Source organism: Schistocerca serialis, chromosome 10 (genome assembly GCF_023864345.2).
Source record: "Schistocerca serialis cubense isolate TAMUIC-IGC-003099 chromosome 10, iqSchSeri2.2, whole genome shotgun sequence".
Classification (NCBI taxonomy): domain Eukaryota; kingdom Metazoa; phylum Arthropoda; class Insecta; order Orthoptera; family Acrididae; genus Schistocerca; species Schistocerca serialis.
In genome coordinates, this window is record NC_064647.1 from 186,326,944 (window position 1) to 186,345,510 (window position 18,567).

The 18,567-nt window shown below is 44.7% G+C and overlaps 2 protein-coding genes across 2 annotated transcripts in view; both read left to right on the forward strand.

The window, feature by feature from the left end:
• Positions 1-16,288, forward strand: part of LOC126425263 (uncharacterized) — a 131,457-nt gene extending 115,169 nt beyond the window's left edge. Inside the window, exon 4 of the mRNA XM_050088233.1 lies at positions 16,194-16,288. Coding sequence (XP_049944190.1) covers positions 16,194-16,205 — 12 coding nt within the window. The 3' untranslated portion in view covers positions 16,206-16,288. The remainder of the gene's footprint in view (positions 1-16,193) is intronic.
• The window catches only part of LOC126424663 (kallikrein-13-like), a 43,741-nt gene continuing 41,378 nt past the window's right edge, over positions 16,205-18,567 (forward strand). The window contains exons 1-2 of the mRNA XM_050087393.1: positions 16,205-16,212; positions 16,333-16,529. Of these exons, the coding sequence (XP_049943350.1) occupies positions 16,205-16,212; positions 16,333-16,529 (205 nt within the window). The remainder of the gene's footprint in view (positions 16,213-16,332; positions 16,530-18,567) is intronic.

Consider the following 18,567-nt stretch of genomic DNA (forward strand, 5'->3'; position numbering starts at 1 on the left):
GAGCTGGCCGGAGTGGCCATGCGGTTCTAGGCGCTACAGTCTGGAACCAAGCGACCGCTATGGTCGCAGGTTCGAATCCTGCCTCAGGCATGGATGTGTGTGATGTCCTTATGTTAGTTAGGTTTAAGTAGTTCCAAGTTCTAGGCGACTGATGACCTCAGAAGTTAAGTCGCATAGTGCTCAGAGCCATTTGAACCATTTTGTGGGAAACATGAAGCCACCACCGCTGCCACACGTCATGCACCACTAGGCAGAATCATCCTAGGAAACCGGCTACATGTATATTTGATCACTGTACTTACAAATAAATATTATGATCTCAGTCTCTTATATTACATTCGTCAATGAACGAAATATCAGAAATACCCCCTCCTGACGGCAGTGGCTCTGGAAATAAGATACCTGTACCATTGTTATGACTTGGACATACATTTCTAAGTAAAAAAAATCTTTCATTCCCTTTGCTATAGCAGTATTCCAAGTCAAATCCATAACTTCCTTACAACTGGACACAGTCATTTCCTTTGCACATGTCAGAACACACATACACATACTTTATCAGCCTGATGTTCAAGACGAACCTATCACCCCCTACTACTAAGTATAACACTTCACCAGTAACTGATTGCTGGCGATACGAAACAATTTGGTGTTATTCTGAGTTATTTTCGTAAACAGGTCCTGGCAGGGGAGAATTTACATGCAGACAAGCTGAGACATCACGAAATCTTCTACAACAACAGCAAAAGCGACCGTTAACTATGTCTGTATTACTTTACGATTTCCAAGAGGTAGAATTGGCTCTTATTTACATAGATATGTGACATCAGTATAATACTGACAGCCTTTTAGCTGCGCTTACGAGGGTGAGCCGCTATCGAAACATCTCTCACTTGGCAATTAGGCCTCTGCTGGACTTGCAACTCTGAAAGCTATGCGTCAGCCATGGTAAAGACTTGCTTGGCCATACACTCCTTGCATGTCCCGTTAGGATCTCTAGAAACAATGCATCCTGCACTATTCTGGGAAGCATTATAAGAGATTTATATAGCACGTCCAGAGGGAGACTTGGCTCTTATTTACATAGACATGTCACATCAGTATAAGGGTCAATGAATTCTAACTGTATATCCGAAAATAGATGCAACTTTCACCTTCTGGCTGCAGGCAGCAGCAGCGTGAGATCAGTGGCTCACACCTCAGCATTCACTTCTCTGGTGGTAGCTTGCATCCGGCTGTCCCTGCAAAGCATGTGTGCGGAGTCGGTGTAGGGCGTCTGGTGGCAGGATGTATTTTTTTACTAGCAATCTTTTGTTTAAACTGTATTCCATCGATTTCCTCCACCAGTGCTGTGAAATAAAAAAACTTACCCCACACATGTGAAGGATATCGATTTAATTAATTTGCATAATTTTTTTATATCAGCGTCATGTTAGCGGTACAATAGTTAAGGGGAGTGGGTGAGTGCGTGGGTGGCATGGAGCAGAACAGCAGGTTAAGTGCAGAACATTAACGATTTTTACTTGGAATGGGTGTTGGTACACTGCATTATTTCGACAGTTTACAGTTAGTGAGAATGTCTACTGAGCGTTTTACATGCATTATTTCGGTGATATTTGAGTAGTTAGCAGGTCTGTAGGCTGTGCAATGCATATTTCGAAAGGTTAAAACTGGTGAGCGTGTTTGCGTAGCGTTTTACAAGCATTAATTTGACAACTTATGGTTTGTTTCGTGTCTGTACATCAGTGTGCTGCATTATTTCGACAGTTTATAATTATTGAGCGTGCCTGCAGAGCGTTTTACATGTATTAATTTGACAATTTACGAGTTGTTCTTGTGTCTGAACATCAATGTACTGTATTATTTCGTTGATTTACGAGTAATTTGCAGGTCTGTAGGCTATGTGGTGTGACCCCAAGCACATCAGAGTGTGTGTTTTGTATCAGTGTAATAGATGAACTACGTGAAATCCCTCCCTAAATAAACTGTTACAAACTAAATAAAGCACACTCCTCCGTCTCTCAAGCAGCTGGACACAGACTGAGTCCTATTCCTGCCATTCTTCCCCAGACTGCCTAGGGACAACAGTGCCCTCTGGTGGCAGTACTGTGTACTAGGTCAGTTTGACTCCGGACTTCATGGTGGACACTTTGGATGGAGCTACACCCGATGACAACTCAAATTGTTTAAATAAAGACTGCCTGCAAAATAAAGACTTAGTCCATCCTATCCAACAGCCCAGCATAGGCTGACTCCTTTTCCTAGCAATTCCAAGGAAGAGGTGGTGTTCGGATGACTTAGGTTAGTGGAGGTAGTTCACATGACCTATTTTCCCGCCATTTTCTTAGGTTAGTGGAGGTAGCCCTAGTGACCTTTTTCCTACCACAATTTGAACTTGCCACCATTTTCTTAGGGAGGGGGGCGGGTAGGGGAGGGGTTAAGTTAGTGGAGGTAGCCGAACTGGCCTGTTTTCCCACCAGAATTTGAACTTCCCGCCATGATGTCATTACGAATTTGCGATTTCTATCGCTGCCATCTTGGATCCACCAACTTGAATAAATTTGGTAAAAATGTTGAGTGAGGTGACACTATCTTTGTGCCACTACTGATATCCTCCATTCATAACAACACATGTTCTGACTCCAAGAGAGATGTTAGTAGCATAGTAAGGAAGGAACTAGATGACCTTGACCTTGAGTATCAGTTTACATTGATAGGGACACCCAGTGTCAGGCTACCCACTTGGGTTCCTTGGTGTCTCCACTCCATGTCCTCTGGGGAACTAGTGGAAATTTACTAATGTCACCCGAGGGGATCACCCAGGCAGTAGTGTGAATCATATTCAAGGTCATCCAGGGGAAACCCCAACCTCCCCCCAGGCCCCGCCCCACCCCACCCCTTCCCTCTCTTCCCCTCTGGAGAAATGAGGCTCAAGCTCCCTTCCATACCTTCATCTTTTGTAAGTGGAATACTTGAGTGGATGGGGTCAGTCTACAGTTGAGCAGCACAGAGAGAAAATCAGACTTTCAAGTAACAAATTTAGTTAAATCACTTCACTTGAGTTATATTTGTTAATACCAATTTAGTATTATGTCATTCAGGCCACCAGCAAAGACTACACTAAGACAGACATTTAAGTACTCTCATTCTTCAACAGTTTTAGGTATTTTTCATTTTTTCGAATTTACCCCTGTGTTAATATTTTTCACTATTTTCTTATTTTTACCAGGTTTTTCCACAATTTATATACTTTGTCAAATTACGCAAGATTACCCCACTGTTTCTGATCTCTCAGGCAATCACAATGCAGCATGTGCCCGAATTAGTTATCACTGCTATCAAACACACCTCCCCAACTCCATCTTTTATAACTGGGTCACTCTGGAGATGTGCAGTACAGGCTGATGTTACAGGCTGTATCTGTTTGTTAATAACAAATTATGTTAAGTCATATCATGTGAGGCCTATGTGACAATAGCAATTCATTATCTCGACTTTTGAGGTACCGGCAGACGCCATAAGCTCATTTTTCCGTGATTTTATGCGTTTTACCCAATTACGTGACTTCTGTGCCAACGTCATATCAACATCGCATAATGTCATGTTGCAACGTGCATCAACATCACATCGCATCACATCGACATCATGGTGCTCTCAGCCAGTGACAATGCAACATGGGCCTTATTTGTTAATCACTGTTAAGTCACCACTCCAATACTAGGGTGTGTGACATCATAAGGTACGTGTTACAAACGAACACATACATAGATGTCACGTCATAGTAGTGATGTCACTACAAATTCTATAAACAATGCCGAATTCTAACCAAAGATATTGTTTGAATAAGAAATTCCATCATTGCTTTACTAGACTGACAGCATAGCAAAATTCTGACTCTTACAACCAAATATACTATATGTGTAGCACAGCCCTACAAAATATGCCTCTAGAGGGGCGAGCACTATCTGCAACAACCCCAGTGAGAAGTACGAGGTGCATTCAGGTTCTAAGGCCTCCGTTTTTTTTCTAATTAACTACTCACCCGAAATCGATGAAACTGGCGTTACTTCTCGACGTAATCGCCCTGCAGACGTACACATTTTTCACAACGCTGACGCCATGATTCCATGGCAGCGGCGAAGGCTTCTTTAGGAGTCTGTTTTGACCACTGGAAAATCGTTGAGGCAATAGCAGCACGGCTGGTGAATGTGCGGCCACGGAGAGTGTCTTTCATTGTTGGAAAAAGCCAAAAGTCACTAGGAGCCAGGTCAGGTGAGTAGGGAGCATGAGGAATCACTTCAAAGTTGTTATCACGAAGAAACTGTTGCGTAACATTAGCTCGATGTGCGGGTGCGTTGTCTTGGTGAAACAGCACATACGCAGCCCTTCCCAGACGTTTTTGTGGCCGTGCAGGAAGGAATTTGTTCTTCAAAACATTTTCGTAGGATGCACCTGTTATCGTAGTGCCCTTTGGAATGCAATGGGTAAGAATTACGCCCTCGCTGTCCCAGAACATGGACACCATCATTTTTTCGGCACTGGCGGTTACCCGAAATTTTTTTGGTGGCGGTGAATCTGTGTGCTTCTAATGAGCTGACTGGCGCTTTGTTTTTGGATTGAAAAATGACATCCATGTCTCATCCATTGTCACAACCGACAAAAAGAAAGTCCCATTCGTGCTGTCGTTGCGCGTCAACATTGCTTGGCAACATGCCACACGGGCAGCCGTGTGGTCGTCCGTCAGCATTCGTGGCACCCACCTGGATGACACTTTTCGCATTTTCAGGTCGTCATGCAGGATTGTGTGCACAGAACCCACAGAAATGCCAACTCTGGAGGCGATCTGTTCAACAGTCATTCGGCGATCCCCCAAAACAATTCTCTCCACTTTCTCGATCATGTCGTCAGACCGGCTTGTGCGAGCCCGAGGTTGTTTCGGTTTGTTGTCACATGATGTTCTGCCTTCATTAAACTGTCGCACCCACGAACGCACTTTCGACACATCCATAACTCCATCACCACATGTCTCCTTCAACTGTCGATGAATTTCAATTGGTTTCACACCACACAAATTCAGAAAACGAATGATTGCACGCTGTTCAAGTAAGGAAAACGTCGCCATTTTAAGTATTTAAAACAATTCTCATTCTCGCCGCTGGCAGTAAAATTCCATCTGCCGTACGGTGCTGCCATCTCAGGGACGTATTGACAATGAACGCGGCCTCATTTTAAAACAATGCACATGTTTCTATCTCTTTCCAGTCTGGAGAAAAAAAATCGGAGACCTTAGAACTTGAATGCACCTCGTATGTCAGCTGCCGGACAGCCTGTCCCTCAGACTCTAATATGTAGGATGTAGTTTCGAAGACTGCCCCCCCCCCCTCTCACTCCCCTACACTAAATCACCAATGGCTGGGAAAGTTGTGGAGGTATTCCGCCGGTGTGGTGGCTCACATAAGAGACGGTGCATATGTATCTGTTCTTGCGGAGGGATCTCCCACCTCAAGGCGTCAGTGGAAATATCAAAGACTGCTACGAATACACACGTAGATTATGAGGAACTCGCCTCAAGATTCGCTAGATAATGCAAGCTGAATGAGCCAAGTAAGATGCTAGTAGGGGGTAGAACTTTTCAAACGGGTGTAGATCTTCTCAAGCGGTTGTGGCCATCACTGAAACCATGACAGAGTATGAGACAGCTCCACATCTCAGCCCAACACTGAGCCAGACGACTTTCCCAGGCATGGTATAGAAAATTGCACCATGTATGCGTAATCATCTACAATCTGGTAGCTGCCACAAACGACATTCAGTTATTCAAGAAGGCGGCATACTGCCTAGGAAAGCCACTTCTAACTTATAGACTTTTACATAGTGACCAGAAGAAATATGGTGGATCCCTCTGGACTTAAAAGTTGCTAACAGTTTAAGCGTCAATAGTCCCCTCACCTGCACACTTACTCTCTCGCCCAATCAGAAACAAGATCCCCTCCTCTCTAAACATCATGCTTTATAAAACTAGCGTGGCGACCTCATATTAATCCAGACAGCACTCCCAGGTGGAATGAAGACACGTAATTATAATTATAAAATCTAAACAAAACGATCCCTATAATATTAGAATATTAATTTGTGGCTACGGCATAAGACTCATAAATAGCATCCTGCCAAACCTAGATCCATCAGGACTCACAGACGGAATAAAAGGACTTGTATCTCATGGAATATTAATGTGCGACATCGTCATAAGACTCGTAAACAGATGTGGAAATAATCCAAAGTACGAGTATATATATTTAAATATCTTCAACATTTCGCGGCCCTGTCAGCAACTGTACAAATATTAATTTTAATAATCGACAGCACTCGTGGCAGCCGCATCGCGGTCGCTAAGTGTGGCCGAGGCAGTTTCAGATAAGTTTTTACTGTCTGACGATAATTTATGGATTTATAGTTTTAGCTTGACGATGTCCACTATGGACAAACGGTAGTTACTGTTATTCTGAAGAAAGTTGGGTTATCCAGACTGAAACCTAGGTAAATTCTAGGTAAACGATACAACTGAGGCTGTTGATTATTGCAGGCCGGAGTAAAAATGGTTCAAATGGCTCTGAGCACTATGGGACTTAACATCCATGGTCATCAGTCCCCTAGAACTTAGAACTACTTAAACCTAACTAACCTAAGGACATCACACACATCCATGCCCGAGGCAGGATTCGAACCTGCGACCGTAGCACTCGCGCGGTTCCGGACTGCGCGCCTAGAACCGCTAGACCACCGCGGCCGGCACAGGCCGGAGTAGCCGAGCGGTTATAGACGCTACAGTCTGGAACCGCACGACAGCTGCGGTCGCAGGTTCGAATCCTGCCTCGGGCATGGATGTGTGTGATGTCCTTAGGTTGGTTAGGTTTAAGTCGTTCTAAATTCTAGGGGACTGATGACCACAGCAGTTAAGTCCCATAGTGCTCAGAGCCATTTTTTGTTGATTATTAAAATTAAAATTAATACGAGTAGACCTATATATTTTCTCTCTGTACACGAGCGAGATTGAGCAATACCCACACGGCACTAAAAACAATCTCTCTACCTGCAAAGTCGCGATACCTATCACGCTATATGACGATAACAGTGCGGACAGCAACCACGGGAAAAACGGTGTACGCAAACTGATAAAGTGGGAAATCGCCGTAGCTGCGCAGTTTGTGCGTATCATTTGTTGATGCAGCAACCCTCCAAAGACTCAGTTACTATTAAGCTACCATCATCACATTGACAACAACACAAGAACAATGACTGCTGGAAAAACAGGCTGCACGTACTTGATAACAGTATAGTCACCACCATATTTTTGTCTTACATGTGAACCACTCTTTCCGAGAAGTCTCCCAATTAACCGAAGACGACTATTCGCCTTCCCTATCATTGTTCTCACATGGTCATTCCATCTCCTACCGCTTTGCAACGTTACGCCCTGATATTTAAACAATTTAATTCTCTCAAGCAGGACGCTAGTAATACTGTATCCAAACATTAGAGGTTTGTTCTTCCTACTCATCTACATTAACTTACATTTTTCCACATTTAGGGTTAGCTGCCATTCATCACACCAACTAAAAATTTTGTCTAAGTCGTCTTATATCTTCCTACGGTCAGCAAATTTCGACACCTTACCGTACACCACGGCATCATCAGCAACTGTAGATTGCTGCCCACCCCGCCCGCCAAATCATTTATGTATATAGAGAACAAGAGGGTCGTATCACACTTCCCTAGGGACTCCTGACGATAACCTTGTCTCCGATGAACACTCGCCGTCGAGGACAGCGTACCGACCTCTATTACTTGGAGTTTGTGGTAAGCTCCTATGGGACCAAACTGCTGAGGTCATCGGTCCCAAGGCTAACACACTACTTAATCTAACTTAAACTAACTTATGCTAAGGACAACACACACACCCATGCCTGAGGGAGGACTCGAACCTCCGACGGGGGAAGCTGCGCAAACCGTGGCAAGGCGCCCAAGACCGTGCGGACTCTATTATTTAAAAAGTCATCGAGCCACTGTGAACTTATGCCATATTCCCGTACCTTCGTTAATAGCCTGCAATGGGGTACCGTGTCAGATGCTTTCCCGAAATCAAGAAATATGGAATTTGCCTGTTGCCTTTCATCCATAGTTTGCAGTATATTGCGTGAGAAAAGGGCAAGTTGAGTTTCGAACGAGCGATGCCTTCTATAAGCGTGCTGTTTCGTCGACAAAGTCTTTTCAGTTTCACCAAAGTTTATTGTATTCGAACTGAGAATATGGTTCAAATGGCTCTGAGCACTATGGGACTTAACTTCTAAGGTTATCAGTCCCCTAGAACTTAGAACTACTTAAACCTAACTAACCTAAGGACATCACACACATCCATGCCCGAGTCAGGATTCGAACCTGCGACCGTAGCGGTCACGCGGTTCCAGACTGTAGCGCCTTTAACCGCTTGGCCACACCGGCCGGCACTGAGAATATGTTCAAGGATTCTGCAGCGAACCGAATTTAGGGATATTGGTCTGCAATTTTGCTGGTCTGTTCCTTTACTCTTACTACTCGCTGGAGTCACTTGCGTCTTTTTCTAGTCTCTTTGGACTTTGTGCTGGGCGAGAGGTTCGCGATAAATGCAAGCTAGGTAAGTCGCCCGTGCCAATTTGGCAGCAAGGATACGCCCCGTCACTGGTCTAACTCAGTACAGAGCTTGTTTCGCAAAGCCTCCACCCCCCTACCACAGTATACCTTGCGATTTTTACCTTTGAGGTTCATAAAGAATGATGTGTATTTGCCTCCGCTAAACACTCATCTATTCCCCTTAAGAAACGGTATTGAAGCAGCTGTTACAACTCCAGACCAGTGGCGTTGCGTAGTTGTAAAGGTTGGGGAGACTCTACAGTTATTATAGGGAGACAAAATAGTACCATAAACAATAATTTAAACAAATGAAACAAAATGCATCATAAAACAACAACAACTACTACTACTACCACTACCACTACCACCACCACTAATAATAGTAATAATAATAGCTAACTTGTTCAAGAAAGGATGACAAATTTGTAGAACTCCAGCAGCAAGAGAAGAAGCACTTATATTTTCTTGTACACAAGTGCAATGCGGCTGTCTTTTCTTTACACGAATAAGTCTATAACTCGGTCTACAAAGATCTGATCACTGGATAGCTCTCCAAGTAGTATCTTTTCCATTGCTAACGTGCTCAAACACGACAGCCTGGTGTTGGACATTGAATTGCTTAAATAATTCTTCACTCGTTTAAGAGTACGCATGCTTCCTTCTATGCTTGCTGTAATTGCGGGTAGGGTCAAAACCAAAAGCAGGAACTTCGTTGTTTCTTCATAAATAGAGTTTAAATCATTGTTGACAAAGTACTTTAAGAGGATTCTTGGAGACAAGTGTTTTTTTCTCATCGGCGTATATGTTACACAGTTCATGCTCAAGTTGTTCTTGTTCGTAAAAAGGACACTGTTCTAATAACTGAAGCAGTTTCAATTTTGAGAAGTCTTTTTGATAGTTTGGAAAACACTTTTCGTTCAGAAGTTCAACAAACTGAATTTGGGATAAACTCTTTAAATCTTCTTTCCATCTGAACAATTTGCAAGTCCATTATCTCGTAAGTTAATGCACTGACAGGTTTCTTTTGACTGTCACAGGATAAGTTGCCATTCAAACAGAAGCTGCATTTAATGCATTCGTCAACGAATGTTTCCGTTCTTAATTGTCATATGTTTCTCAAAACAGTTCTTATTTCGTCGTGGCAAGCAATTACACTGACAGATTTTGACTGAAGTACTTTAAAGAGATGATCGACCTAAACAAAGCACTCTCGGTAGATGCAAAGCAAGTAGACAAACATAGGGTCATCCATTCGTCGTTTCATTCCCGCAGCACAGCGCAAAGATTCTGGGTCCCATTGAGAGTCTGTATCATCAATCATATAATTAAAAGCACCATATAACTCTGAGAAATGACTAAATATTGTTGAAACTGCCCTGGAACGAAAGTTTCAGCGAGAGTTGCTCGCGTCTGGCAGTTTAAATCCTTTCTCAGTTAGCAATACAGTTCGTTTTGATGATTTGCTGAAAAACGAATGGAATGTAGTACTATCACTTACAAACATGCGTAGTTGTCATATGATTTTGGAGGCATGCAACAGTACCAAATTCAGATGGTGTGCTTAACAATGAATAAACAGCGCATGGAGACAGAACTGCTTCACCAATTGCTGTAGTCCTCTTTCTCTGCCCACAATTACTGAAGCGCCATCATATGTTTGACTAACCACTTTTCCTTACACATTCCGCCGGCCGCGGTGGTCTAGCGGTTCTAGGCGCTCAGCCCGGAACCGCGCGACTGCTACGGTCGCAGGTTCGAATCCTGCCTCGTGCCTGGATGTGTGTGATGTCCTTAGGTTAGTTAGGTTTAAGTAGTTCTAAGTTCTAGGGGACTGATGACCTCAGAAGTTAAGTCCCATAGTGCTCAGAGGCATTTGAGCCTTACACATTCCATTCTTTCAATACTGCATGAATAATGTTTGACAAACCTTCAGCAGTTTAATCTCCAGAAACATCGTAAAATCCAACGGATCTTTCCTCAATTTTTTCTGCAATACAGTATCTGAATATTATAATCATTTGACTCTTGCGTGACGTGTCTAGTGTTTCATCAGCCTGAATCGAAATGAAATTGCAGTCCTGAATTTGAGATTTTATTTTCTCATTAACTGCCAGAGTTATCATTTCTATTACATCGTTCTGTATATATGGAGAAGTTCCTTTAAAAGTTGAAGATGATGACAGATGGTCTCTGATTAACTGCTCTCCTTGAGCTAGTAAATCCAACAATTCCAGATAGTTCAAATGGTTCAAATGGCTCTGAGCACTATGGGACTTAACATCTATGGTCATCAGTCTCCTAGAACTTAGAACTACTTAAACATAACTAACCTAAGGACAGCACACAACACCCAGTCATCACGAGGCAGAGAAAATCCCTAACCCCGCCGGGAATCGAACCCGGGAACCCGGGTCCAGATAGTTACCGTAGTTGCTATAGGATTTGTCTTCTCAATGGCCGCAAAAGGCTAGTTCTTGTTTACAAATAAATACAATTGCCTGAATAAGACGAGCCAATACTCTCCTGTTGGACGCAACTTGTTCATTTTATTTTGTTGCCGTCAGACGAGTGGCTTCAGAAAGGGCGCGCTCAAGTCTACTTTTGGCCAATAACTGAAATGATTCTTTGTTCTGCAGGTGACGTTTTGATATCTGATGCTTTTGTGCTTTCCTGTCAAAGTTCTTTATTGTACAAATGCCCTCACTGCACCATTCCTTTTCACCACCGAACAAAAGACATATGTAACGATATAATCTGTTATTAACTGCATTCGCAGTCAGCCAAGTATAGTTTTCGTACCAGGCTGTCTGAAAAGTGCGTTTTTGTTTGGCTTCACTTAAAACTGCACTAAGTATAGGAATAGGTCATTTGTCCTTGAATTCGCACGTTTTTCGTTCGTTAATGTAAAAAAAGGCGTTTTTAATAAAAAATCTATAAGGTGTTCGGTTGCTGGCTCACTCATGTTGGCGATACAACGAAAATATGCGCTAAAATCACACACGAATGACTATGAACACAAACCGCGCGACTATTCACTTCCGTGTTAAAAGCCAGCATAGAAGCGGTAGAGACTAGTCTCGATACCTGCTAGCAAGTGCAGCGCACCGGCCTTCGTGTAGAGGGGAAAGTGGAGGGGAGCCGAGAACGCTCAGGCGCACACAGCCAGGTAAGGGAAGGGCAAGGAGGCAGAGACTGGGAGCAGTCGAGTCTCAAGCAGCCAGATACACGAACACTCAGGGTGTGGCGCGGGCTACAAAACTGAAGTCTTCGCACATTTAGAGCTCTTAGCAGAAAGTTATTTATATTTTTGTTATGAATTACTATTGCATCTTTTTTAAGCAGGAATACAGGGGCGACTAAGTCTCAAAGTCTCCCCTCACGCTCCGCCACTGCTCCAGACACAGTTTTGGAAACTCGTCTATCAACTCAAGCTTTTGACAATGTTGACTGGAATACTCTCTTTCAAATTCTAAAGGTGGCAGGGGTAAAATACAGGGAGCGAAAGGCTATTTACAATTTGTACAGAAACCAGATGGCAGTTATAAGAGTCGAGGGGCATGAAAGGGAAGCAGCGGTTGGGAAGGGAGTGAGACAGGGTTGTAGAGCCTCTCCCCAATGTTATTCAATCTGTATATTGAGCAAACAGTAAAGGAAACAAAAGAAAAATTTGGAGTAGGTATTAAAATCCATGGAGAAGAAATAAAAACTTTGAGGTTCGCCGATGACATTGTAATTCTGTCAGAGACAGCAAAGGACTTGGAAGACCAGTTGAACGGAATGGATGGTGTCTTGAAGGGGGGATATAAGATGAACATCAACAAAAGCAAAACGAGGATAATGGAATGTAGTCGAATTAAGTCGGGTGATGCTGGGGGTATTAGATTAGGAAATGAGACACTTAAAGTAGTAAAGGAGTTTTGCTATTTGGGGAGCAAAATAACTGATGATGGTCGAAGTAGAGAGGATATAAAATGTAGACTGGCAATGGCAAGGAAAGCGTTTCTGAAGAAGAGAAATTTGTTAACATCGAGTATAGATTTAAGTGTCAGGAAGTCATTTCTGAAAGTATTTGTATGGAGTGTAGCCATGTATGGAAGTGAAACATGGACGGTAAATAGTTTGGACAAAAAGAGAATAGAAGCTTTTGAAATGTGGTGCTACAGAAGAATGCTGAAGATTAGATGGGTAGATCACATAACTAATGAGGAAGTATTGAATAGGATTGGGGAGAAGAGAAGTTTGTGGCACAACTTGACCAGAAGAAGGGATCGGTTGGTAGGACATGTTCTGAGGCATCAAGGGATCACCAATTTAGTATTGGAAGGCAGCGTGGAGGGTAAAAATCGTAGAGGGAGACCAAGAGATGAATACACTAAGCAGATTCAGAAGGATGTAGGTTGCAGTAGGTACTGGGAGATGAAGAAGCTTGCACAGGATAGATTAGCATGGAGAGCTGCATCAAACCAGTCTCAGGACTGAAGACCACAACAACAACAACAACAACTATCAACTCGATGTGTGCTGTGTGACCAATAGTGCTCATATTGAACGCTTGTAAGAGAAACTGTTTTTAGTTGCTCTTTCATTTGATGTATTTTTTATAATTGTAAGTTGAATGTAATTTCTTGCTACAAAGCCTTAAAACCGGTCTATTCATTTTGAATCAATATGTACGTTTGTATAATCACCTGTTGGTGTTGCACAAAAAAATTTATCCAGTACACGTCATCTGTTAGACCCATTTGTCAGACACCCGTGGCGGAGGGTGCGCGTTTATCCAACTGTTGTCAGCACAATACCAGCGAACTAAACAGTTGACAAATGCTGGCATAGGCTTTAGTTTTTTCAAACATCTGTGAACTTGGATCCCGATTTTTCTACCGATACTGTAAAGCCCCCTGTCGTTTTGCATAGCTTTATGCGTAACAGAGATGGCTATGAAACTTTTAGACATATTACCGATAATTGGACATGAACGATTGCAGACACATGGACAGGTATGTGGAGGAATTACAGCCAGTAATGTGAGGGGCATTATGTTTTTACTTCAACTGGATCTGTAAATAGGCAGTTTTCTAGAACGTAATTTTTGAAACGATTGTCATTATTCCATTCACTGTAAGCACGTTTTTTTCCATAAAAATCGCATAATAAAGCATCTTTGAGTCACTGAACAATTACCGTATTCATTTTCTCCCATCTGGTTCGTGTATTGATATGATTCACTCAGTCCCTTCAGTACATCAAACTACGCTATTTTCTCGAACTTCCAGCATACTAGAGTAGTTTGGGTCGTATCCACTGTAAATGTTCTTTGTACATTTTTTACATTTTCGTAAATGCCATTTTCGACTTTGTTATGATAGTTTTCAAATGGGCTCGGCCCGACCTAGTCATCAAATGAATAACAAGTAAAAATTTGCAACTTCGATTGGTTTTGTTCGAATCCTATCCTCGCTTGAATTTTCTCATTTTGAGAAGATCGAAGGAGCCATCTGTTTTACTTGCTAAGTAGATTCAGCAGCCAAGATCGCACAGACATATCTTTATTTAAAACAAATAGTTTCGACAGACTATGCTGTCATTTTCAGGTCTTAAAAAACTTTCCGACTTTATTTTACGTAGGACCTCACGCCAAGTTGCCATGTCGATTGAAACCAGCACATTATAAAGTGTTTATCATAACTAAAATATTTAAAAACGTAAAGCACCTTATGCAGATGGACTTGATCTGAATCATGTTGAACATTTGTGGGACATAATAGAGAGGTCAGTTCGTGCACAAAATACTGCACCGTCAACACTTTCGCAATACTGGGCGGCTATAGAGCCAGCATGGCTCCGTATTTCTGCAGGGAACTTCCAACGACTTGTTCAGTCAATACCAATTCGAGTTGAAGCACTATATCTGGCAAAAGGAGGTCCAACACGATTTTAGGACTTTTCTCGCCACAGTGTGGAGGGTGATGCAGTATAGCCAACCCATCTTGACATAGTGGAGTGCAGTGTTTTCCCTCGCCGGTATAGTCTCATAGTTATTAACGATTCAGATATGACGTTATTACACTAGTGGCCATTAAAATTGCTACATCAAGAAGAAATACAGACGATAAACGGGTATTCATTGGACAAATATATTATACTAGAACTGATATGTGATTACATTTGCACGCAATTTGGGTGCATAGATCCTGAGAAATCAGTACCCAGAACAACCACCTCTGACTGTAATAACGGCCTTCATACGCCTGGGCATTGAGTCAAACAGAGCTTGGATGGCGGGTACAGGTACAGCTGCCCATGCAACTTCAACACGATACCACAATTCATCAAGTATAGTGACTGGCGTGTTGTGACGAGGCAGTTGCTCGGCCACCATTAACCAGACGTTTTCAAATGGTGAGAGATCTGAAGAATGTGTTGGACGGGGCAGAACATTTTCTGTGTCCACAAAGCCCAGTACAGGACCTGCAACATGCGGTCGTGCATTATCCTGCTGAAATGTAGGGTTTCGCAGGGATCGAATGAAGAGTAGAGCCATGAGTCGTAACACATGTGAAATGTAACGTCCACTGTTCAAAGTGCCGTCAGTGCGAACAAGAGGTGACCGAGACGTGTAACCAATGGCACCCCATACCGGGTGATACGCCAGTATGGCGCTGACGAGTACAAGCTTCTAATGTGCGTTCATCGCAATGTCGCCAAACACGTATGCGACCATCATGATGCTGTAAACAGAACCTGGATTCATCCGAAAAAATGGCGTTTTGCCATTTGTGCACCCAGGTTCGTCGTTGAGTACACCATGTCAGGCGCTGCTGTCTGTGATGCAGAGTCAAGGTAAACGCAGCCATGGTCTCCGAGCTGATAGTCCATGCTGCTGCAAACGTCGTCGAACTGTTCGTGCAGATGGTTGTTGTCTTGCAAACGTTCCCATCTGTTGACTCAGGGATCGAGGCGTGGCTGCACGATCCGTTACAGCCATGCAGATAAGATGCATGTCATCTCGACTGCTAGTGATACGAGACCGTTGGGATCCAGCACGGCGTTCCTTATTACCCTCCTGAACCCACCTATTCCATATTCTGCTTTCAGTCACTGGATCTCGACCAACGCGAGCAGTAATGTCGCGATACGATAAACCGCAATCACGATGGGGTACAACCCGATCTTTATCAAAGTCGGAAACGTGATGGTACGCATTTCTCCTCCTTACATGAGGCATCACAACAGCGTTTCACCAGACAACGCCGGTCAACCGCTGTTTGTGTATGAGTAATCGGTTGTAAACTTTCCTCATGTCAGTACGTTGTAGGTGTCGCCCCCGGCGCCAACCTTGTGTGATGGCTCTGAATTCTAATCATTTGCATATCACAGCATCTTCTTCCTGTCGATTAAATTTCGCATCTGTAGCACGTCATCTTCGCGGTGTAGCAATTTTCATGGCCAGTAGTGTATGTCACACAGAAGCTTCCACCGACGAGAGAACAAGTGCAGTGTATCGTGTTGTTGACTGTGACTCGCAGCACGGCCAGTAATGCGGCTGTGGGTGGTTGCGACGGCCGCGGCGCTGCTGCTGCTGGCGGGGGCGGCGACTGCGGAGAGCGACCCCGCGCTGGTGGCAAGGGCGGTGGAGGCGCTTCGGGCCGTGCGGGGGCGGTGGAGGCGGCGCCGGGCGGCGGAGGCGGCGTGCCCGCGCCAGGAGCCCAAGCCGCGCGTCTTCTTCGGCACGCCCGCCAAGCTCAAGCAGTTCCCCAACGCGGCGCTGGCCGTCGTGCTGTTCAGAGCCTGCACCGCCACCATCGTGCACACCCGCTTCCTGCTGCTCAGCTCCTGGTGCACGGCCGGCCGCTTCCAGGATGGCAAGTCTCTCCATCGATCATTTTTCCATCTCTGCCAGTAGTCATACACTGAAGAGCCAGAGAAACTGGTACACCTGCCTAATATCGTGTACGCCCGCCGCGAACACACACAAGTGCTGCAACACGACATGGCATGGACTCGACTAATGTCTGAAGTAGTGCTGCAGGGAACTGACACCATGAATCTGGCAAAGCTGGCCATAACCCATAAGAGTAGGAGGAGGTGGTTGTAAGGCATCCCAGAAGTGCTCAATAATGTTCATGTCTGGGAAGTCTGCTGGCCAGCGGAAGTGTTTAAACTCAGAAGAGTGTTCCTGGAGCCACTCCGTAGCAATTCTGCACATCTGGGGTGTCGCATTGCACTGCTGGAGTTGCCCAAGTCCGTCGGAATGCACAAAGGACATGAATGGACACAGGTGTTCAGAGTGGATGCTAAAGTAAGTGCCACCCATCAGAGTCGTATTTAGACATATCAGGGGTCCCATATCACTCCAACTGCACGTGCCCTACTCTAGCTTTAACAGTCGTCTGCTGACATGCTAGGTCCTTGACTCATGAGGTTGTCACCATACCCGAACACGTCCATCCGTTCCCTACTATTTGAAACGAGACTCGCCCGACCAGGCAGCATGTTTCCAGTCATCAACAGTCCAATGTCGTTGTTGATGGGCCCAGGTGAGGCGCAAAGCTCTTTGTCGTGCAGTCACCATCTGGTACCGCGCACCGCGGAATTTGAATCCCCGTCAGACATCATGGACGTCGAAGACCCCTAGAGGTCTCTGCACCATCGCGCCGTAAGCTGTGGCGGCGTGCGCCTCTTAGCCTGCACTTATTTAGTGTGAGGGCGCCTCAGTAAAACACGTGGTTCCAGCGGCCAATAGCGGCGCCCCCGTTAGAGTATTTAAGCGCCTGCCTCTCGCTCAGCCAGCACCTACAAATCCTTAATCCGTCCCATCCTCTGTTATGCCAGTCCTGCCTGGATAACTGCACCCCCCCCCCCCCCCAAAATCCTATGAGTCCCTCCAGATCCTTGAGCGTCATGCACTCCGCCTCACCTTCCGTATACGCCTCCCGACCCCCATGCGGATCCTCTATGATCTCATTCCTTTCCCCCATCTGCTCCTATTCCTCAACATATCCGCATCCTCTATATCTCCCGCCACCTTGAACCCCCTCACCCCCTGGTTGCTCTTCTCCTCTCCCATCCCCTCCCCCTGCCACGTCTTCACTGTTGTGTCCCCCCTACCCTCCATCTCTACACCCTACATCTCCTTTCCCAAGGTGGCTTCCATCAACTCCCCCTCCCGGATGATGCCCTCTCTCCCTCCATTTATCCCTCCTATCAACTCTGATCCTCACTCCCTCTCCTTTCCTCTGTCCTTTTCCCGGGCTCCCTCTCCCCCCCTTCCATCCCCTTTCTTCCCCATCTCCCTCTCTTTGCCCCCTTCTCTCCCCCGAATCCTTTTACATTTCCCTCCTCTGCCTCCTCTCATTCCCTCTCGCGTCTGCCATGCCCCTCTCCCCCTTTATGAGTCCTCTGACTCCTTGGTCCCACCCCTTTTCGTTTTTTCCTCTCCTCCCTCCTTGTTTTTCCCCCTCCTCCAGGTCCCCCCCCCCCATCTGCCTTTGGCTCGGGAGTGCCATATTTGTGCCGCCATTTTCGTGCAGTGTTTTACGGTGTGTTTTTCCAGTGAGTGTTCCGTGTTGTGTCCTTTGGGAAGAGTAGCGAACAGCCATCATACTGTCGCTGGGTGTGATTTTTTATCTCTTGCGACCAGAAACCAGACTGTCGCCATGTTTTTTAATTGTGTGTCTACTATGTTACTTGTCTGATTCCTGTGTATTTTATCAACATTGCCAACCCCTTTTGCTTTCTGTTTTAACTTTCCGCATTTTTACGCCATTTTACACTTAAGTCATCATTTTATCGCCTGTTTTTCCTTGTTTCTTTCTTCTTCCTTTTTTTAAAAAAAAGTCTTTAGGCTGTAGAGCAGCGTACTAAGCTGCTGCCAGGCCGCCCCCTTCGGGGGGAATTGAA